At 40.0% G+C, this 22577-nt stretch overlaps 1 protein-coding gene across 3 annotated transcripts in view; it reads left to right on the top strand.

Moving 5' to 3' along the window:
- Positions 1 to 20898, top strand: part of LOC123615988 (1-phosphatidylinositol 4,5-bisphosphate phosphodiesterase eta-1-like) — a 117672-nt gene extending 96774 nt beyond the window's left edge. For all 3 annotated transcript variants that reach the window (XM_074369190.1, XM_074369185.1, XM_074369197.1), the window contains exons 3-4: positions 13784 to 13930; positions 16086 to 20898. In XM_074369190.1, coding sequence (XP_074225291.1) covers positions 13784 to 13930; positions 16086 to 16342 — 404 coding nt within the window. In that variant the 3' untranslated portion in view covers positions 16343 to 20898. The remainder of the gene's footprint in view (positions 1 to 13783; positions 13931 to 16085) is intronic.
- Positions 20899 to 22577: the final 1679 nt, after the last annotated feature.

Below are 22577 nucleotides of genomic sequence, written 5' to 3' on the forward strand. Positions count from 1 at the left end.
CAGATTGAGGCATCAGCACCTACTCCTCTGGGTTACTTAATCCTAACCTGAATTTCAAGGAGTCAGTCCTGGAAAGATGTGGAGGGAAAGCATTTGAGAGAGAGGCAGAGTGCCTGGAGGACTGTGTGGAGCCCAATGATTATAGGAAGGGGGAGTAAGGAGACAGGCTGAAGTGAGATCATGTAGGCTGTAGCGAAGAGTTTGGGATTAATAATCTTGGAGGCTGTTGGATCATTTTGAAAAGTCTACCTGACCTTTAAAAAGAAAAACTACGTTAGCTATGACATGGAGAATTTTATGTGGTTGGGGGAGCAGGGAGGTCAACTGGAATGCTGAGACATCCAGGAGAGAGATGATGGGGGGTTTGGATCATGGGGTTGTCATATTGATAGAAATGGTGGATTTGAGTTGTGCTTTAGATGAAGAGTCAGGCTTTGTGAAGGATGGAGAAGGGAAACAACGATGACGTCTTAGTTTGGGGCTTAAACAGTTAGGGGATGGAGGGGAGCCAGTTACTGAGACAGAGAGTCTGGGGCAGAGCAAGTCTAAGATTTACGTGATGTTTAAGACTCTTCGATGTCCCAGCACTGGCACCCGGCAGTTGTACATACAACTGAAGGCTGAAACTGAAGGAGGAGGGTGGTGCTGGAGATTGACGTTTGGAGTCATCTGTGTGTGAACTGGAATGAATACCCCAGGATTAGGCCATGCTGCATAGGGTGGCGTAGAAACTCAAGTTCCTTCAACATTTGGAAGTGGTTTTATTGTCCTGAGGTAGACTTTTCAATGATCCAGAATCTGCTGACAGTGCCTTGAGATGCTGCTTTTTTCTGAGCTCTCATATCATTTAGGAAGAGGGAAAGAAACTAGTTTTGTTGAAGGTGTAATGTGCGCTGAGAATTGAACAAGACACCTTTGTTAAAATTGAAGTATAGTCAGTTTACAATGTTGTGTTAATTTCTGGTGTACAGCATGTTTCAGTCATATGTGTATCTACATATATTCCTTTTCATTCTTTTTCATTATAGGTTACTGCAAGATACTGAATATAGTTCCCTGTGCTATATAGTATAAACTTGTTTATCTGTTTTATATATAGTAGTTAGTATCTGCAAATCTCTAACTCCCGTCCCCATCCCTTTTCCCCCTCTGGTAACCTTAAGTCTGTTTTCTATCTCTGAGTCTGTTTCTTTTTTGTAAATAAATTTATTTGTGCTTTTTTAAAAATATATATTCCACATATAAGTGATATTATATGGTATTTTTCTTTCTCTTTCTGACTTACTTCACTTGATGATCTCCAGGTCCATCCATGTTGCTGCAAATGGCATTATTTTATTTTTTATGGCTGAATAGTATTCCATTGTATAAACATACCAAAACCTCTGTATACAGTCATCTGCAAGACACTTTTTATACTTTATCCCACTGAATCTTTACCATGATGCTTGTGTTGAACATGTGAGGTGACTGGCCCAGAGTCAGCTGCCTGGTGACAGTGTGACTGAGAAATGAATCCAGGATTTGTATGCAGGTCTTTTGGCTTTCTTTTTGCTACATCATATTTGCAGATAGCAAAATTGCAAAGGAGTGGCAATATTTTCTTTTGCTTGCTCTGGCAAATTATGTGCAATTTTAAAGTAAATATGACACCTTCCATATGTTAAAAAAATTCTTTTTCAAAGCAGTACTTGCTCATGGCAAAGACAAGAAAATTCTTTAACAATACAGAAGGCTTTAAGGTGGAAATTGAAGAACTCTTGTCTCTTCCTCTTTAAATACCATTTCCTTTCCACAAATTTCAGAAAATTTCCAAGACTATATAACATATTTATATATATATATATATATATATATATATATATATATATATATATATTAGAAAACTCGAGTAGAATCATGATGCTGTAAATACTGCTTTGTAACTTTTTATTCACTTAATGTGAATCTTGGACAGCTGTCCATTTTGGCAAATTTAGATGTATGGTATTATTTTTAATGACATCATACTATTTTTATGATTGACTCATAATTTATTTAATCAGGTCTCGTGGGTGTTTAGATGATTTCTAGTTGGTTTTTAGACAATTACAAACAAGGTGGCAATGATCAGCCATGTTACCTCTCTCTATCTCTTGCTTTATTATTCCAATATCCGTACAGGATAAATCCCTGGTACTGTGATTGCAAGGTCAAAATGCACGTTTATTTTAAATTTAGACAAACATTGCTAAATTGATGCAAGTAATGTTACCTAAGTTATGACCTTATTATCAGCCTTGGAACTTCATCCACAATTGCTTTTTTTTATATTAAAATTTGTGCTTTTCAAAGTATTTCACTTTTGACTTTAAACTTTTAACCATGAGGAAGGTTAAGCATTTTCCTCTATTTATTGGTCATTTCTTCTGTGAATTGTCTTCTCTTATCCTTTTGCTTATTGACTTTCAGGAACCCTTTATGGATATTAATCCTTTTTCTGTTATGTCTCTTTGCAAATGTTTTCTCTTAGTCTTTGCTTATTTTGAATTGTATTTTTGGCTTATGTAGATATTTTTAGATGCAGTTAAACTGATCATCCTTTTCCATTAGGGCTTTTGTCCTTTGCCTGTATCATAGAAAGTGTAAAAGCCCTGCTCTGGGAGAGCTTCTATGAGGACCGACATAGTTACATGATATTGCTTATGTGCTTGAAATTGTATAGACTGCAGTCTGAAATGGGTCCTGCATTCCACTGACCTACTGATGTCACATATGACTCTCCTAGCACCCTATGCTTCTGACATTAAGATGGCTGTCAGGTGTCAACTCTCCTGCCAACCTCTTACTTTCTTCCTGGACTACAGCTGTTTTTTCCTCCTTTGGTTCTTTCTTACTCTCTTCTTCACCATCAAGGTTTGCTTCCAGTCGCTCCTTCTTGTCCCTGCCACCCTTGTGTTTATATTTCCTACTCTCTCTTGACCCACCCCCAATACCCTCCCTGCCCTCCCTGACATTTTTTTCTGTCCCTTGTCAATTGCTGTATGCCTCCCAGGATCCACCCCACCAATCAGGATGATTGTAGACACTTTTCAGCCCTTTTTACTCTTGCTTGGAAGTCACCCTCACACTGCTGCAGAAGTGTGTAAATGTTTGTGTTCTCATACGTGTGTGTGTGAAGGCGTGTCATTATTTCTGAATGCAGAGACTCAAGAAATCTTGTTACCAGATAGTTTTGGTTTTAATGCTGGCCTTTTTTCTGGGATTGACTATTTAGAAACTTTATAAGCACATCTGCTCTGATTACACATGCGAATTTTGCTTAAAAGGAGTTTTAAGTTTTTTTCATCGTTCTCCCATTTTTAGGTCTTTCTACTTTAGAAAAATGATTTTAAGATCTATAGTGCAGTGATTTGGGATAGCGACTCTAATCAGAGTGCCACAAATAGGCTGTGGTGAATGCTCAGCTACTTAGTGATGTTTATGTGGCATTTAAAAAAAAAAAAAGAGGAGAGCTTTTGGTATTAGGACTAGGATTTGGATGGGGACAAATAATTTTTGAAAAATAAACCTGAGGGGGTTCTCCAGGCATTTTCCTCACCACAGGGAATATCTATTTTTACATATTTTTTTAGCATGGATTCCTGCCCACCCCCTCAAAACACCTGCCACAGAAACGAGGTGTTTGCTTTAAATGCCTTACAACTTGATTGCCAGCTGGCTGTGCTTCAACTCAGCAGGTGGTCTGAAACCTTGAGCCCCTGGGAGACCAATGGCCTGAAGACAACAAAGGCTTGGGGGCGGGGCAGTGCTTTGTTTTCTAGAAAATGTGATCCCTTCCTCCGTTGTCTGTTATTTGACTCTTAGACAGAAAGCCTTGCAGGCACACAGAAGCAGAACTTCTGTGTACAAAAGTAGGACAGTTTGCCTGAAATCAGTTAAACTTTCTTGACTTTTTTTGCCAAAAACAGCAAAAAATCAACTCTGTTAACCAATAGTTGGTGAGGGAAATAGGGGCTTGAGTGTAAGAATTGGGAACTGTTGGGTGTATATGAAATTTTTGGATTACAAAATACATTTTCTCTTTTAAATTTCAATTAAAATCCATGCAAGAGGTAGGTGGAAAGTGTGTACAGTGACTTTGAGAAATGAATGAGACGATAACAACTTCAGTAAATACTTGTACTATGTTAGTGTGTGGAGCCCACTGTGTGAGTTTCCTGTTGAGGTATCTTGCTTTTCAAAGAGATGACTCTGGATGGGGTATGGGTGAGAGCAGGTAAAATGCTGACTGGTCATGGGCTCAAAACTAAGAAAGCACCTCTGTCCTACTTAGCAGCTATGCACCAGTTAGAACAGATCTGAAATTGTGAGGTACTGACCATCCCCCAAGGGGACAAGAGGTGATAGAGAAATAACTGATAATGATTACTTGAAAGCCGGAATTTCGTATCTCTTAACCCTCGCTTAAACTGGGACATTTCCTATTTTATCAGTAGGGGATGAGACCTTGTGCTGACATCCTGACATACAGCCGAGCTAGTTTCACCAAAATGACTCTGAATTTAAGCCCAGCGCTGAACTGGGAAACTGGCTCCCACTGACCACATGCTAAACAGGCAAGGTGGGCAGTAGTGGTGCCTGGAGCTGTGGTTTCCAAACTTAAATGGGCCTCAGAATTACCTGGGAGAGGTTTTAAAATGCAGATTCTCAAGCAACAAGTGATACAGGAAAATGAATGCGGGACAAGAGGAGTCCCTGGGACGTGCCCTGCCAAGTGTGGGTCCTTGGCTTTGTGCAGGAAGGAATTCAAAGGTGAGCCACAGCGAGTAAAGATAGATTTATTCAGAGAGATACATACTCCATAGACGGAGTGCTGGCTGTCTCAGAAGAGACAGGCCATGAGGTGTGGGGGTTGGGTGCTTAGTTCAAAGTAAAAGTTAGATACATACGCCAGTCGTACACGAAGTGTAAGCCATCTCGGAAGGTGCGGGAGTGAGAGGCCACGAGACATGGGGGTGGGTGTTTCATTTAAAGTAAAAGTGGATACACACTCCATAGAGAGGCCGTGGGCCCTCTCTCACTCAGAAGGGAGAGTGGCCTTTCGGTGTGGGGGTGGTTAGTTTTTATGGGCTTGATAACTTTAGATGCTAACAAGTGGGAGGATTATTCCAGCTACTTTGGGGAAAGGGCTGGGATTCCTAGGAAATGGACCACTACCCACTTTTTGACCGTTTATGGTCAGCCTCAGAACCGTCATGGTGCCTATGGGTGTGTCATTTCCCATGGTAACATAATGCAATGAGCATATAATGCAGTTCAAGGTCTACTAGAAGTCAGATCTCCTGCCATCTTGGGCCTCAAGGCCTACCAGGAGTTGAATCTTCTGCCATCTTGGTGTTAATTGCTGTGACATTGCTATAATGGCTGTGTCCTGCCCCTTTCCTTCTTGTCTCACAAGGATTTCCCAGACATGGTCTGGGGGTCTGTATCTTAAAGCCAACCCTGGAGACTGGTTGCTGCCTTAGGAGAAGTTGGATTTGTTCAAGGACCTCACTGGGCTTTGATCTCCTAACAGCCGTGTATATGTCTATCTTGAGCGTTAGCTCAAGTCAGACAAGAAGCTAGCATTCTGAAATTAATGTGTGGTCTAGTAAACTTCTTATTCTTTTTAACATGCTCCCAGTAGACATGCTTTTGTGCTTTGACATGACAGTTCTCGTAGAACTAAGAGAAAATATGTTACTGGCTTTAGGGAAGGTTAAACCTCACTAAGTCCCTTTGCCCAGCATCACCCAGGAAACAACCAAGAAGGTTAGGAGTAAGCAATAAATGAAACTGGCTTTCTAGTTACTGAAAACAAATACTGAGGTCTAGTTTTTAAGGTGGTAAACAGAGTATAATTCCTTTAGAGTACTCACAGCTACTGTTTACATGTGCTAAGTGGGGATTAAAAATGTACACAGACCTGGAACAAGAACCATTTAAAAAAGGCACCAAGCGCTCTCATCACGGTCTTCGGGGGTCAGGCTCAGACTTTGTCTCCTCTGGAGTTCAGCTGATCCGTGCCACATCCCCCAGCCCCATTCCTTTTTGTCCTTAATTTTTTCCATTGCATCCCCTATTTTATTGTTATTTTTACATACTACATACCAGTCTTGTATTCATGTGAAGTAGTATCACTGTGATATATAAAGTTTCTAAAAGCTAGACCTGGTGTATTACAGACTTTAAGTATTTGGTTGAAGGGGTCTAAGGAACCAGCAAACCGATTAGTTATTTTTATAGATCAGAAAACTGGAGTCAGAGGTGTTGGAAAGGTTTATCAGTGATGGGCCAGTTAGTGGCCTGGGCAGGACTTGAAGGCAGACTTTCCATGTGGTGAGATGGAAGGAGAGCTGCCCGAGGGCACAGGGCACCTGATTTAAACCTGGTTCTGGTGCTGCCTAGCTTTATGACCTCAGACAGGTTCTTCATTTCTCTGACTCTACAGTGAGAGGCAGTTAGTTATCTCCACTTACTTCACAGAGATCTTAAGAGGAATAAGTCACCTAATGTTATGTCAGCAGTCTTCAGTCTGGGTGCACAGTAGACTCTGGGAAGTTTAAACAAACCAACGAATAAAATAGATGCTCCGTCCAGCTCCACCCTGAGAGATGCTGATTTAATTGACATGTGGTGGGGATCTGTGATCAACACTTTGAAGAAGGTCCCCAAGTGATTTTAATGTGTAGCCAGGGTGGAGAACTACAAATACAATCGTATCTGTTGTAGCTTGGGAATTTTGCTCCCACATAGCCAGTTTGTCATATCACTAAGTAAATGACAGAGCAGGACCTGTAGTCCTTTATATATATATGTATCTCATAACAAACCATACTGTGGAATGGTGACGACATCGTCATTTCTGATCTTACGTTGACATAGAAAACGCTTTACGTGGTAGATGGGACCAAATTTAGAATTTTAAAAATTAATTCACATCCCCCTTCCTCATGGGATAACATCAAGTAAAACCAACAAAACTGTATTGTTATGAATTCTTGTTTGTATTTCATTTGTTTCTCAGGGCCAACCAATATGGGACAGAAACTACTGTTGAATATAAAATGGGTCTTAATAAAAAGGAAAGTATTAAGTGAAAGGCTTTATAAAATAGAAAAAAGGTTCTGACATTTAAAAAGTTACTGATTAATTCATTTCACCCTTTCTTTGACCTAAATCCTCCCATACGTATTAATAACCTTGCAGACTATGTGCAGGTAGAGTTGGCAAACAAGTTCCAAAATGTTACTGCTAACCAATTAGTTTCTAAAAGCCTTTCAGATAATCTTATCTTCTCCCAGGAGTGATTTAGGCAATGAAAAAAAAAAAATCAATGAACTCTGCATTGTTTGCTCTTCAGTGGGAAGAATCATGACTTAATGAGCGTGGCGCTCTCTACGCTGTTTGAAAGCACACTTAGTCATAAGCTATTATTTGACTTTGAGGCCTTATTACTGGCAAAGAAGAGTGTTTCAAGTTGACGCCATTCCTTGTGAGAGCAGTTATATTTTATATAACGGTCACTTGGAGAATTCGTGTCTATTGTAAGATATCCAGATGTTAATCAGGTTTTTTGTTTTTCTTTCAAGTTATTCTAATAGGCTTCTGGATGAATGAGGCTCTCAGCGTATGGAAAGATAAAATAATACTTGTGAAAGCCACATCAGCTGTTTATAGACTCACAGAACTTAGAGGAAAAGGCATTTCTGGGTTGAGGGAAGTGAAATAATCAGCGATACACTGTGACCTTCTGAATTTTACACAGCTGGTTAGCAACCGAACCCAAACCAGAACTCTTTCTGCTAGCCCTCCTTCTGCCCCTGAGCCTGGACCCATTATCATCCAGCCCATCACCAAGAGGTCTCAGTGCTCACCATGTACCAGGTCCCGAAATACGTTTTTGGTCTGTGCTGAGAATTTAGCATACCCTTTACTTCTGTTCTGATGCTTCGGGGCAATCTCCCTCTCCTTCCTTTGACAGAGACATTACCTGCATTATTTGGCACCCTTTTCAGATAGAAATGAAATTGTTTTCAGAAACTAATCCCTTTTAGTTACACAGATTTACTCTGATCTGTGGAAGCTGGCAAGACATCAATTCACATTTTTCATGTACCTTTCTGCTGAAAAGATTCTCTTGCAGAAGATTTGGACTTTTTTTTTTTTTTTTTCTCGCTAATGCAGTTTGTTGATCAGTGTCCCAGAATAGGTGCATTGACAAAAGAGTGCAAGTGATATTTTTGTATGACCTTAACACAAGCATGGCTGTGACCCTGTGTGTGAGAAACCATTTCAAAGTGACCTTTAAAGTAGAGAATGAGCAGGGCACCAAGTGTGGTTATTACTGGTGGAGGTGATTTTGCTTCTTGGCCTTTAAAAGAACAGAGCTAAGAAACGTACGTAGGTATCTATATCCACAAACATACAAATCCATACACAAGTAGCTTGGTGTGTGCGTGTGTATGTTTTTGTTCACTTTTTGTGTTTATTTCCCCTCCTCTCATTCTCATTGGTTGAATTTTAATTTTGAACATACAGGATACTAAGAGAGGTGTCACTGCCTTTCTTATCTTTTTACTCAGTTCTCTCTCACGCTTAGAGGTAACCAGCTTTATTGTTTTCTGGGTTATCCTTCTTGTGTTTCTGTTTGTATTGATAAGCAGCTATTTATATATTTAAAAAAAGACCCATCCTTTGTTATGTAAAAAGTAGCATACTGTATATGTATACATGCTTGCTTACACTTTGCCTCCTTCACTTACTCCTGGAAACTCCGCATCAGTTCACAGAGACCCTCTTATCCTTTATAGTTGTGTAGTACTCCATTGTGTGCATGTGTATGTTATTTATTCAGCCCATCTCTCATTCTGCATCATTTTCACCCTAAGCAGCGGTAGAAGAGTTTAATGTGATGTCAGGGGAATAGCGGAAAGAGAAGACAGAATAAATGAACACAGTCACCACGGGAACCTCAGAAACATTATGCTGAGTGACAGAGGCCACATAATGCATGATTTTCATTTATTTGAAATATTCAGAAAAGGCCTACGTGCAGACACGGGAAAGTAGGTCAGGGGTCGTCTAGGGCTGTGGCTGAAAGTGGGAAGTGCCTGCCGATGGGCGTGATGGAAACAGTCTCAGTTTAGATCCTCACACAGCTCTAAATATACCAGAGTCATGAAGCTGTACCTTTAAAACAGCTGAATTTTCATGTATGTAAGCTATATTTCAAAGCTGCTAAAACAGATCACCATCAGGTGGCATGTATGGCATTCCTAACAGGATGTGGTTATCTCTCATTCAACCTTGGCTTGAAGAAGTAAACCCTCTTGGATGCCATCTAGCCTGAGTAGGAATGTTGGGAACCCACCCCCTTCCCCCAAATGGTACTTTCTATCACAGTACTTCAACTCAGAAGTGTATTTTTAAACAGCATTTTCTGCTTGAGGAACTTAGTGAGCTGATAACCCCCGAGGAACTTTACTCATTTTAAACTGACTGTGGCAGAAACGATTGATTTAATCCTTTTAAAGAGTTGAATTCTAAAGGACGTCATAGAGCGCTTTGTTGTGCCTTTCATTTTACAGATGAGACTCTGTTAAGAGTTTTAAAACTCTAATTATGTAATAATGTTGGAAATGTAATTCCCTACTCATCTGTTCTGCTCTTTAAATATTTATGCTATCCTGTTAGGCAGCAATTAAAATAATTATTAAGATGGTGTAGAGACATGGAAAACTGTTTATAATACAAATGAAAAAAAGCAGAGTGCCAAATGGCTGAAATATCAGGATTGCAACCAGTACGTCAAATTTGTGTTCATATCGAGATCTGGGGCATAATGGACAAGAACAGTGTGTGTGTTATATAATGGGCGAATGCCTGTTTCTTTCTTATTTTTTTTTTTTTAATTTTTATTGAAGTGTAGTTGATTTACAATGTTAGTTTCAAGTGTACAGCAAAATGATTCAGTTACACATAAACATAGATACATATTTTTTCTTTTCAGATTCTTTTCCATTATGTCATTATAAGAAATTGAATATAGTTCCCTGTGCTGTACAGTAGGTTCTTTCCCTTAACATTCTTGAACATTGCTGCACTCTATCCAAATAAACTTTTCTAAAAATATTAAGGATACCAGAGGGAGAATATGGGATCAGAGAGATTGTTGGTATCTGCCTGAATTTGTAGCCTATATTACAGACTAGCCGCAGACACCTTCCAGTACTCGGAATGTGTGATGAGGTTACTTCATCTGACGCCTCCGGAACGCTTCCCTTGTTCGCCTGCCACTGGAGTCTTGCCTTTGTTCCCTTGTTTCTCATCTGATTTTATGGAATCTACTGATCCAGCATGGCTGGAGAATGACTTTTATAGAGAGTGGTAATTACTGTTATCTATCTCAGCTGAAGACAGAACATGGAGAAATTATGCTGACCCTGAAGTAACTTAGATGACACTGGAAGAATATTTCGTCTTGGACATGGGTGATTATTACTCAGAGGGATGAGTTATGAGGAATGGCTGGGGGGCTCCGTCTCTGGTTAGCTGTACAGCTCTAGTGGACTGACTACTCCCAGGTTTGAGGAAGGGAGAAGTCTCAAGACTTTCCTGGACTTGATTTTTCAATTTTACTTTAACCAAATGGTGTTTCTGTGTGATAGGGAACATCATGGAGAAAGCATAAGGCAGCTACGTAAATAATTTAAGTAGCACGTTGTTTCAGATGCCAGCCCTGCCAAGGACGTTTTGACTATGTATACTTGCTTGCTGCAGTGGATGATGCTGGCGTCTTAGCCCGTGGCTGAGTTGGTGGGATAAATGTGAAGCTAGTGAACATTTAATATATTATTCAGGCGCACTCCGTTTCTGAGGGCTTGGATCCCACTTTCTAAAATGGTTGCATTTCTTTGGATGATGCTTGTCAAGTGGTAGGTGGTATTTAGTAGCTCACGTAACAGATTAAACTTTTATATCTTTGTGCTTTTCCTGTTAAAATGTTGATGTTGTAGTCATAGCGATTCCATTTCAGGAAAAAGAAATGGGGCTGGGAAAAACAGAGGGAAGGGAGGTGCAGTGTGAACAAAGAAGAGGGCACTGTGTCGGATGTAGACAGTCCTTGTAAGAGGTCTGCAGTCCTTGCTCTAGATCTTTGATGGTGCAGTTAATTCAGTTTTCCTCCCTGATGTAAACAATTCATTTTATTCTCTCTTCCCAAACATCTTTCTGAATTATATCTTTTATCCCACCCCCTCCATTGCTCAGAAGTATCTTGTAAATCTCATTGCATTGCTGTTGGATTAAAATCTTATCATCTGGCATTCCCAACCCCCCACACCTAGTCTTATCCAGCCCCCAAAATCATGTATCCTGTTAATTCCCTTTTAGGTACCAAGGACAGAGGGTCATCTTTCCCTATCCTCTGATCATAGCCCTGCTCTTTCCTGTCCCCAAATCTCCACTGACCTGTTTTATTACCATTGGGTTATTACACTTCTCTCCATTGGAGCACATCATATTCTCTTTTACCAGGTACTCCCACATGTATTTTTGTCTTGGCATTTTTTTTTAATTTCAATAATAAAACTATACTAATAGCTACTGTTTTTAGTACTTTACATGAATTAACTCATTCAGCCCTTAACATTTCAAGGGGTAAATGATATTATTCCTATTTTATAGATGAAGAAACAGGCACCGAGAGATTAAATACTGTGCCCAAGGTCATAGAGCTAGTATATGGCGGATCTGGAATTCTGTCCCAGGATGTCTGGATCCAAATTCTGTGTTCTTGACCACAGCTCTAAACTGCCATTAATAAAATATCTCTTTAGAGATTTCATTCTCTTAAAATTTAACCTCTTTAAATCCAAGACAGAGTCTCCTTGTTGTCTGCTTTGCCTCATTACATAACCCTGGAGTAGGGGTTGCTCTGTAAATATCTGTTTCCTGATGAGACCTAATGTCAGTGGCCACAGAAGCTCTAATAGACTTTTCTGGGAGTCTGGCTTGCTTGGTTTGACTTGATGACTTTATCCTGATGCACTGACTCTCTTCTGTTCTTCTACTTCTAATTACTGGTGTGGAATGGGCAGGGTAGCTGTCAAGAATTCACATCTGTGGCTCTCATTACCTAAATGAATGGGGCTCAGTGGTGGGTAAGTTTTACTAATGTGCATAAAGCCAAATCTCAAATTTTGTCCTGTGCTTCAAAGTAAGCATTTTAAGTTTGTGTGTTTGTTTTCTTAAGTAGTATTTTTATTACTTGCATGTCTGACATGTCAGGTAAAGTGAATAAGAGCAACCTATACTTCTCCTTTCTGGCAGTGTCAAATCCTAAAACCATCCTTAATTTTATGTGGTCCTTCCCTTCATTCCTTGGGGGAAGAAAAGGCTCTTCATGGAAGAAGAGTGAAAATTGGTTGTATTGATGTTAACTTGAGTAATCTGTGCTCACAGTGTTAAGCTTTGGGATCAAATTCTCTCCTAGTAAAAACAAGTTAGCCAAAAAAGCTGAAGTCTAACACTGTTGAGGTTTATTTACTGCAGTTCTTTGACCTAACAGCATACTACTTGATAAGGTAGGTACACAGAGCCGGTTGTTTCTGGTGCTCTAATGGTTACATTTATGCCTGAATATTAGTCAGTGAAACAGAAGCTGTTTCTGTGTGATGCGATGAAAAGAAGGATATTTGGAAGAGTATTCTGTAACTTGCAGAACCCAGGGAAAAATGGAATAATTTGCTAGCCTCAGGAAGAGCAACTGTGACAACTGTAACATCTCGGGGCAGCCAGTCAACAGCAGCCCTTAAGTCTTGGCCTTTGAAATGTTCGGTTCTGTTTTCATTCAGTGTTCTACTCAGGATGCGTGTTTCTTAGAAGGGAGTCAGATTTGCTCTAAGTTTAAGTCAGGTGCCCATTTCTTGACTGAGGTGACAGGCCACCAAACGCACATGAAATGGGAAAGAAGTATTTCCAAAGGAAAAGTGGGTGCTATTAACAAAGAAAGAGAAACAGGCAACACCAGCAGATGCCCACTTCCATCAAGGTTCATCTCAAAGCAGAGAATTTAAATGAGAGCATTTACACGGGTAATAAGTGATTGGATTTTACCTGAGTTCAGTCAATTTATTTCCCTAGGTAGAACATTCTAGCAGCTAAATTCATTAATAAACACTTTATGTTCAATTGTGAGAGCTTGATTTTTTTCTGATCACATTTTAAAAGATTTGTTTAGCTATTTTCAAGCATACCTAAAATTGAAATAATACAAACCCATATACTGCCATCATCCACCTTCAACAATTGCTGAAACATTTTGCCAATCATGTTTTTTGTTAATTGCATTTTAAAGTATTATCATAGGATGTTTTTACAGCTGGCTATATAAAAGCTCACAAGATTTAATGTGCAGTCTGAGAACTTGCTTTATGAACATAAATTCAAGTATCAAATTACCGTCGGTCTTATACCAAAAAGCGCGTTGCCAGTTAGAACAAAAGATGTTCTGTGCAGCAGTAATGCATTGTTTATCTAGAAGTAGAATTTTATTTCTGTCAGTAAGACTTTTTACTGGCTTAAGCCTGATGAATCAATTCTTGAACTGCTCTTTCCAGATTACCTCTTCTAAATTTGTCTCGTGGTCCTTGGCGTTTTGAGAGTGTGAGTCAAAGGTTTTATTTGACAGTAAGATTTCTGAACACCAGGGCACACGTGCATTGGGTGAGAGCTGAATGTGCTGTGATCTCGTTTGCAGTTGAAAGATGCATGAGTGTGATGCAGTCGGGGACACAGATGATCAAACTGAAGCGCGGGACCAAAGGGCTCGTCCGGCTCTTTTACCTGGATGAGCACCGGACTCGCCTCCGATGGAGACCCTCTCGGAAGAGCGAAAAGGCAAAAAGTAAGGACATCTTCTGGATTCTTTGCTTGGCTTAACACAGTAACACATGGGTTATAACTGAGTGGGCTCTGTGGAAGCTTCAGATCTGTAGAACTTTCCTATTTTTGCAGGTTTTAGGGTCAGTTGTTAGAGAATGTGGAGAGACCAAAAAAGTGATGACCATTTATTCTTTTGTTAATTATTTTGGGGGAATTTAAGTCTGTAAAAGTTTTCTTACCCATGAGTGCAATAAATGGTAATATTTCCCCTGTATTGGAGACATGTATTTTTTTTCAGTTGGGATATTGAGATTTTACACTAAAGGCCTTTTATTTTCCTATAAAAAGTGAAGGACATTATAAATCCAATGGGATTTAATGTATATGGCCATATTCTGAGCACGGTTCACTGATGAATGAGATAACAGAGTTGTTTTAATGACATCAAGTAAAATAGCTTTGATCTGCCTCCTCCGTAAAGCCTCTCCCACACCTTTTACACTCAGCACCAAGTCTGCATTTGGTCCTCCGTCACGTCTCTCTTCGTCTGCTCCTTCCTTCCTGTTTTCACAGGAACCTTATTGACCCAAATTCTCTTCAACTTTCTGGTGGCCTGTTTTGAAGTCTCCTAACCAGTCTCCACTCTAATTTCTTCTGCCCCTGTCAATTAAGATGCTTTCCTGTCCAAGTCACAGATGACCAGGATGAAATCAGGCTTACACAATGCACACATTTATTCTCTGGCATAACAAGAAACGCAGAGATTGTCTGGCCACAGGTGTGGGGTGCTGAGTCTCTAGTTCTGTTTCCCTGAGTGATCTTGGCTCTGTCCCTTGTGTGTTGACCTTGTAATCAAGGCAGCAGTAACATGGCTTCACAACTGCTAGAATCGTGAAGATGCAGAAAAGGTCCATCTCTTTCTTTTTTAGAGAGGAAGAACCCCTTCCCAGGCCCTTCCCTCAAAGCAGAGTGCCCGTGTCTCCTTGGTTAGAACTGGGTTACGTTCCCACAACTAAATCAGTCAGAGGACATAGCAATGGGGCCACCCCAATGGCTTAGACCCACCAGAAGTTGCCCTGGGGCTGGGCACAGGCTCATTTCCCCATGAGTCATGTGGAGAATGACTTGAAAGAGAGAAAAATTGGGACTCTGCCAGTAAGGCAGAGCAGACGGGTGGATGGTGTATATGGGCAATCAATGTGATTGCAGCACTTCAAGGGGGAGAGTACAGCTCAGTGGTAGAGCGTGGGCTTAGTATGCATGAGGTCCTGGGTTCAATCCCCAGTACCTCCATTAAATAAGTAGAAAAATAAACCGAATTAGCTGCTCCCCCAAAGAAGATATTAAAAAAAATGCAACAATTCTCATTCATGTGCCAAAACAAGTAAGCAGACAAACAAAAAACTGTTTTAATCTAAAGTAATCCTCCTTTCCAATGCTTCTCTGATGCAGACCTGCAGTGGCTGCCCCACCTAAATAATGCTGATCTCTGGTCTTACTCCAGCTCCCCCAGATCTAGCCTCTACCTACCTTTCCAGCTTTGTCTCCCGTTACTCTCCCTCTTGAGCTTCTCACTCCAGCGTAAACAGCCTGTTCAGCATCCCTGCTGCGGGTCCAGCGTTTCCGTGTCTTCATGTCTCTTCCCCTGGGCCGCCACCTGGTTCCCCGCCCCCGCCTCTCTAAGCTCTGCTCTGCCTTCACCCTCACAGCTTTCTCTCTATAAATCCCAATCACATTTAGCTCTGCTGTTCAGTTCCTACCAAATGTGTTTTTTTCCCTTTGACGTTGAACTGTCATCTTACGCGTATTATAAGTCGCCAAAGTCGGCTCTAGGTCTTTGTATGTTTTCCCTGCATAAATGTAGAAACCACACATTTGACATATTATAGCCCCCTTTTCTCCCAGTCTTCCTGCCCTACCAGGCATATCTGTCTTACTGTCATAAATTTCAACACATCCCGACCCAGCACCCTGGAGAGATAAAGGGGTACGTGGAGAAGGTTCCTGGCAGGAAACGATGAAGCTTGTATTTCACATTCGAACTTCACACCACAGCTCACAGATGATGGATGTGTTCATCTTATTTTTAGATTTTAAGATGATCTGGCTTTTCTTTCTCTTAATCCGTACGCATATCTTCACCTGCCACGTAACTGTGTCTCCCCCTTCCCCCACAGTTCTTATTGACTCCATTTACAAAGTCACTGAGGGCCGACAGTCTGAGATATTCCACAGACAGGCTGAGGGGAGCTTCGACCCCAGCTGCTGCTTCACCATCTACCATGGCAACCACATGGAGTCCCTGGATCTCATCACCTCCAATCCCGAGGAGGCCCGCACCTGGATCACAGGCCTCAAGTACCTGATGGCTGGCATCAGTGACGAAGACTCTCTTGCTAAAAGGCAGAGGACCCACGACCAATATCCACCCTAGAATGTTAAATTTGAACTGTGCGTGTATGTGTGTGTGTAAGGATTAGACTGTATTTTCCCATAATTTTGAGGCTTAAAGCCACTTTCCTTGCTGTCTCTTTATTTACCTCTCCCGAGCACTTTTCTGTCCCCTCCTCACTCTCACCCCAAGTAAACGAACATACAGAACATGTAGGAAGTTGAGCTGGTGTGAACTCAGGAGCAGGCTTCTTCTGAGGAGCCTGGATTTGGCGTCACAATCTGAGAAGTCTCCAAAAGCAGCCTGAAGTTTCCTAAGAGAGATGAGGTAGCTGGGGAAGCACCTATTTGAATTAGAGAAAATCCTACTTTGTTAGGAAGCCCTTTTAGTTTAACAAATGCTTTTGGGGTTCCAATTATGTGCCCGGTATTAAGTTCTTTCCTGCTTTTTCTCTCTTCTTAATTCACAGTTTGGAAACTGAACTGATTGATATTCAAGGGGAAGTTATTTTTTTACTTAACAGGGTTGACCCTCTCTGAACGGTTCAAGGAAGTGGAGTCCGAGCCTCATTCTTGATTAAACCTATTCTCATGGTCCTGCGGTGCTGACAAGATCAGTGATTCATGTGCTTGGTCTGAAGGCACCTCTTCTGCTGGGTTCAAGCTGCTCACGTGGCATGCTTGGCCTTTCTGGCCACAGTTTCCTTCTCTGTAAATCGAGGGTATTAGATTTGCTGACGGCTCTGGTTCCCTTGTTCACATTTTGAGCGGTCTTAAAGGAACATGATCGCCTTGTCCATGTGGGGAATAGTGCTGCCTCCTTGCTCTTGCACCCGAATTTTTCTCCAGGAGTGATGAGCTTGTGCTGCTCTGGCTGTAATCCCTCACCCAGGGCGTTGTTGGAGCAGAGTGGAAATACTCAGTCCATAGAAGGATGTCGACTGTGCAAAGGTCGAAGCTGATGAGTCGTGATGTTTCCATCGGTATTCACAACATGCAGCTAAATGCACCTAGGATTCATAAATGAACAAAACACAAACATAGGGATTAACTTACTGTGCTTTTTTTCTGTGAGTTTGGGTCTTAACTCCTTTACATTTGATAAAAAACGAATACTGAATCATTAAGAATGCTTTCTGGGGCAAACCACAGATCCATACTAACAGTGCCTGAAACAATAAAGAATATTCATTTTCTCATGCACAAGAGATCTGAGGTGGAGCAGTTTCAAGAGTTGGTTAATTCAGTGGCTCAGTAATGTCATCAGAGACTTGGTTCTGCCATTCTTGGCGTGTTGGCTTGGTCCTGTAGCTGGATACCTTTGGGTTAAAGAGATCTGTGGCAGCTCCAAACACAGAGAAGCCCTGCCCAGAGGAAGCAGAGTTTCTTCTTATAAACTCTTTTTTTAAGAGCAAAGAAAGTTTCCAGGAGTTTGGCCAGAAATGCAATTGCAGACCCATCCTAAACCCACCTCTGACAAGGGAAATGAACATAATTGGACTTTGCTCTCAGGTTGCTTTGCATTCTTAAAAACTGAAGACTCCAAAGAGTTTTTATTTGGGTTCCATCTGCTGTCATATTAGAAATTAAATCTGGGAACTTCAAAAATATCTCATTAAAATATGATAAACTCTATTACATATTGACATGTTTTTATGAAAAATAACTTTTTCAAAGCAAAATAAATTAGTGAGAAGGGTGGTATTGCTCTGCTCTTCTGCAAATCTTTAAAGTTTCCCACATATAAGATCATATCATCTAAAAACAGAGATAATTTTATTTCTTCCTGTCCAATTTGGGTGCCTTTTCTTTATCTTTCTTTTTTTTTTTTTTTTTTTTTGCCTAGTTGCTCTGGCTTGAACTTCCTAACACTATGTTGAGCAGAAGCAGCGAAGGCAGGCATCTGTGTCTTGTTCCTGACCTTAGAGGAAACGCTTTCAGTCTCTAATTATCGAATGTAGTATTTGGTGTGGTCTTTCTCATACATGGCTTTCATTATGTTGAGGTAGTTTTCTTCTATTCCTGTTTTGTTGAATGTTTTTATCATGAAAGGATGTTGAATTTTGTTGAATGCTTTTTCTGCATCAGTTGAGATGATTGTGGTTTTTTTTTCTTCATTATGTTGATACAGCATATTACATTGATTAATTCTCATACGTTGAGCCATCCTTGTATCCCAGGAATAAATCCCACTTGGTCATGATGTATAATCCTTTTAACATGCTGTTGAATTTTATTTATTAGTGGCCCTTGAACAATGCAGGAGTTAGGGCACAGACCTTCCAAGCAGTTGAAAATTTGAGTATAACTTTACAGCTGGCCCTCCAAATCCGAGGTTCTGCACCTGTGGTTTCAACCAACTGCAGATTGTGTAGCGCTACAGTACTTCTCTATTGAAAAAAAAATCCACATATAAGTGCACTCACATATCTCAGACCCAAGGTGTTCAAGGGTCAACTGTATTTTGTTGAAGATTTTTGCATCAATGTAAATAAGAGATAATGGTCTATAGTCGTCTTACAGTGTCTTTGTCTGGCTTTGTTATCAGTGTTATGCTGGCCTCATAGAATGAGTTAGGAAGTGTTCCCTCCACTTCAATTTTTTGGGAAAAATTTGAGAAGGATTGGTATTTGTTCTTTAAATATTTGGTAGAATTCACCAGTGAAGCCATCAAATCCAGGACTTTTCTTTGTTGAGAGATTTTTGATTACTGATTCAATATCCTTGCTAAGTATAAATCTATTCAGATTTTCTATTTCTTTGTGGTTTAGTTTTGGTCGGTTTTTTGTTTCTAGGAATTTGTCCATTTCGTCTAGGTATCCAATTTGTTGGTGTACAGTGGTTTACAGTAGTCTCTTACAGTCCCTTTTATTTATGTAGAATAGGTAGTAATGCCCCCACCTTGCTTTCTGATTTAGTACTGATCTCTTCTCTTTTTCTTTTTGTCCACCCAGTTAAAGGTTTGTCAGTTTTCTTGATTTTTTTTGAAAGAACTACTTGGCTTCATTGATTTTTCTCAATTGTTCTTCTATTTCATATCCACTCTCATCTTATTTCCTTCTTTCTGCTGTCTATCTTTTTATTGAGACTTAATTGGTGGCCTAAAATATAATCTATCCTGGAAAAATGTCCCCTATGCACTTGAGAAGAATGTATATGTTGTTGGATACAGTGTCTGTATGTGTCGGTTAGATCTTGTTGGTTTATTGTGTTGTTTAAATTCTCTGTTTTCTTAATTCTGTCTGGTTGTTCTATCCATCATTGTGAGTGAGGTATTGAAGTTTCAAGTATTACTGTAGAACTGTCTCTTTCTCCCTTCAGTTCTGTCAGTTTGTGCTGTATATATCTTGATAGTCTGTCATTAGATGCATAAATGTCTGTAATTGCTTTATCTTCTTGCTGTATTGAGACTTCTATTAATACATAATGTCCTTCTTTGTCTCTTATTACTTTTTTTGATTTAAACTCTGTTATCTGAATTTAGTATCGCCACCCCTGCTCTCTTTTGGTTATGATTTGTATTGAATATTTTTCCCTGTCCTTTCATTTTCAAGCTCTTTGTGTCTTTGGATCTCAAGTGAGTCTCTTATAGATAGCATATAGTTGGGTTATGAGTTTTTATCTATTCTGTCAATCTGTCTTTTGATTGGAGAGTTTAATCCATTTACATTATAATGATTATTGATAAGGAAGGATTAACATGTTGTTGTGCTGTTTCTTTTCTTTATGCTGTATAGCTTTTTTGGTTCCTTGTTTCCTGCATTACTGTCTTTTGTGTTGATTTTTTCATAGCAAAATGTTTAAATTCCTTTCTCATTTCCTTTTGTGTAAATTCTATAGCTGTTTTCTTTGTGGCTATTTTGGCCATTACATTTAACATCCTAAAGTTTTAATATTGTAGCTTGAATATATACCAGCTTAGGTGAATAGGTTTTTGAACCTAATTTGTTTTGTCCATGTTTACTAGCAATGGAATGTTTTCATATGTAAATTAATCAGATTAAGGGCTGAGAAATTTCCTATTCTGAAAAATATGCTATCTGGAAAGCAAGTGTACCCCAGAACTACACAGAGAAAATACAGAAGAGCTGATATTTATGACAGTGAGGAAAGAAAAGGAAACAGGAAATTAATGAATAATGAAGAGAAAGCTGATGTCAAAAACAGGGAAAGTTATGTTGAGTCAGGGAACCACTCTCATACAGATTTGTCAGAATTTGGTAAGGGTTTAGATAATATCTTAATAATCGAATGACATTCTTGATTTGATACACATTTAATTACATTAATTGAGGAGAACAGAGCTGGGATGTTCATTATCATTACATTTCAATTAGGCCTGAAAATTTCAACTGTGAATGAATAATGAGATTAATGAATCTTAAATGGTTGTATGAAGAAAATCCATCCAGTATAAAGTGAAATCCAAGTTACTTCTGCAGGATGGCCATGTGGAATGGCAGCAGATGCAGCACTCACTTCTGTCAGAAGCAATCTAGTGTTGTGGTTGAGGACTGAGACGGGTGCTGCCCTGTCTGGGGTTCAGCCCCGACCCTGCCATGTACAGTGTAACTTTGAAGGAGTCACCTCAGCTCTTCTGCTTCAGAGTCTTTATCTAACATGGTGATGATGCTAATGATAGCACACACCCTATGTAGTGGTGTGATGATCAAATGAGTTGTTATACACAAAGTGCTTCGAATGCTGTCCAGCACATAGCAGGCATTTTATAAATAGTAGCTACTGTAATTGCTCACAAGAGATTAGGATTGGCTAATCTTTTGCTTTCCTGTTCAGATAAATTGACATCTGAAAGCTTGGTGGCCCCAGCACGCAAAGATGATGGCATTGGTGCCCAATCTCAGCATTTTCATCTGTCAGATCTTTTTCCTCCACGATTCCCCCAGTTTACCTGTCAATACCACTAGGGAAATTTTCACCTCTAGAAGACTTGAGGCAGTCCCATGGATGTTGTAAACTGAAGCCTCACACCTTCCCTGTAAATCAGGAGTCCTACAAACTGCAGCCTGAAGGGCAAATCTGGCCCAGCACCTCTTTTTATGTGGGCTCCTGAGCTAAGAATGGGTTTTCAATGGTTGAAAAAAATCAAAAGAAGAATAAAATTTTGTGATGCATGAAATTTTATGAAATTCAAATCTCAGCATCCACAGATAAAGTTTTATTGGAACATAACCATGCCAGTTCACTTGTGGATTGTCTCTGGTAACAATGGTAGAGTTAAGTAGTTACAATTGAGACTGAATGGCCTGCAAAACCTACAGTATTTACTATCAGGTCCTCTACAGAAAAATGTCCCTATCCTGCACTAAATAATAACACTCAATGCTTTATTTACATTCTTCCAAAGTTTTTTGATAAAAAAAAAATGAGGCTGTAACTTTTCATTCAGTTTTTACTCTCCTAGTTTTTCTCTGTGGAATTACTATCTCTTTTCTTAAATTTATCATGCACATGGCTGTGAATCATTAGTTCAGGGCTTTCTTGGGTGCTCATATCTTAATTATGAAGAAGAACTTTGAGATATCAGAATACTTTTACCTGCCGTTGTATCTTATACCATATGTACTGTTACTGAGAGAATGGTTTTTCCTTTCATAGCATCCTAGAGTTGGAAGGGGCTTCCAGGTCATCTAGTTATGCTCACTGACAAGGTAGATGAAGAAATAGAAGCCCCAAGAAGTGATATAAGTGGCCCTCTGTCACAGGGCCAGGTCAGCATAGAACCCCAACTGGTGTGTATTTCTTGGTCCGATTCTATCTCTGTTTCTGCCTTACCAACCGCATGTCTCCTAGACTGATCGTCAATACCAGCTTGTGTGTTGACACTGAAGGTCTTGCAGAGACAAGCTGACCCAGAATGGTTTGTTTCTGCAGAATATCCATGCTTAGAGTTTGCTTGCCTCTGCTTACTCTCTGGAGAAGTCAGTGAGATGCTTGGGTAAAGAAGTACAGAATAAAAGGATGGAAATACTGCTATCCTTGGACTCATCTCATCACTTCTTTAATGAATTTATTTCATGGGGCACAGAGCAGTGTTACGGTCAACAGAAATAGAGCTTATGAAATGGACACTGTGTTCCCAGAAAACAGGGAAAAATGGGATTCAGGTACTTACTAGTAATTGCCCCAAGTGATTCACTCTGGTGATTCTTCAGTCATTTCTCCCCTAGTCCTGGGTCACCCTTTAACTTCCAGGTATCATATCGAATGAAGTCCTGCCTGAACTCTACGAGGAACAGTTGAATTTGGAAGAACTG

The sequence above is a fragment of the Camelus bactrianus genome, chromosome 1 (assembly GCF_048773025.1).
Source record: "Camelus bactrianus isolate YW-2024 breed Bactrian camel chromosome 1, ASM4877302v1, whole genome shotgun sequence".
Classification (NCBI taxonomy): Eukaryota; Metazoa; Chordata; class Mammalia; order Artiodactyla; family Camelidae; genus Camelus; species Camelus bactrianus.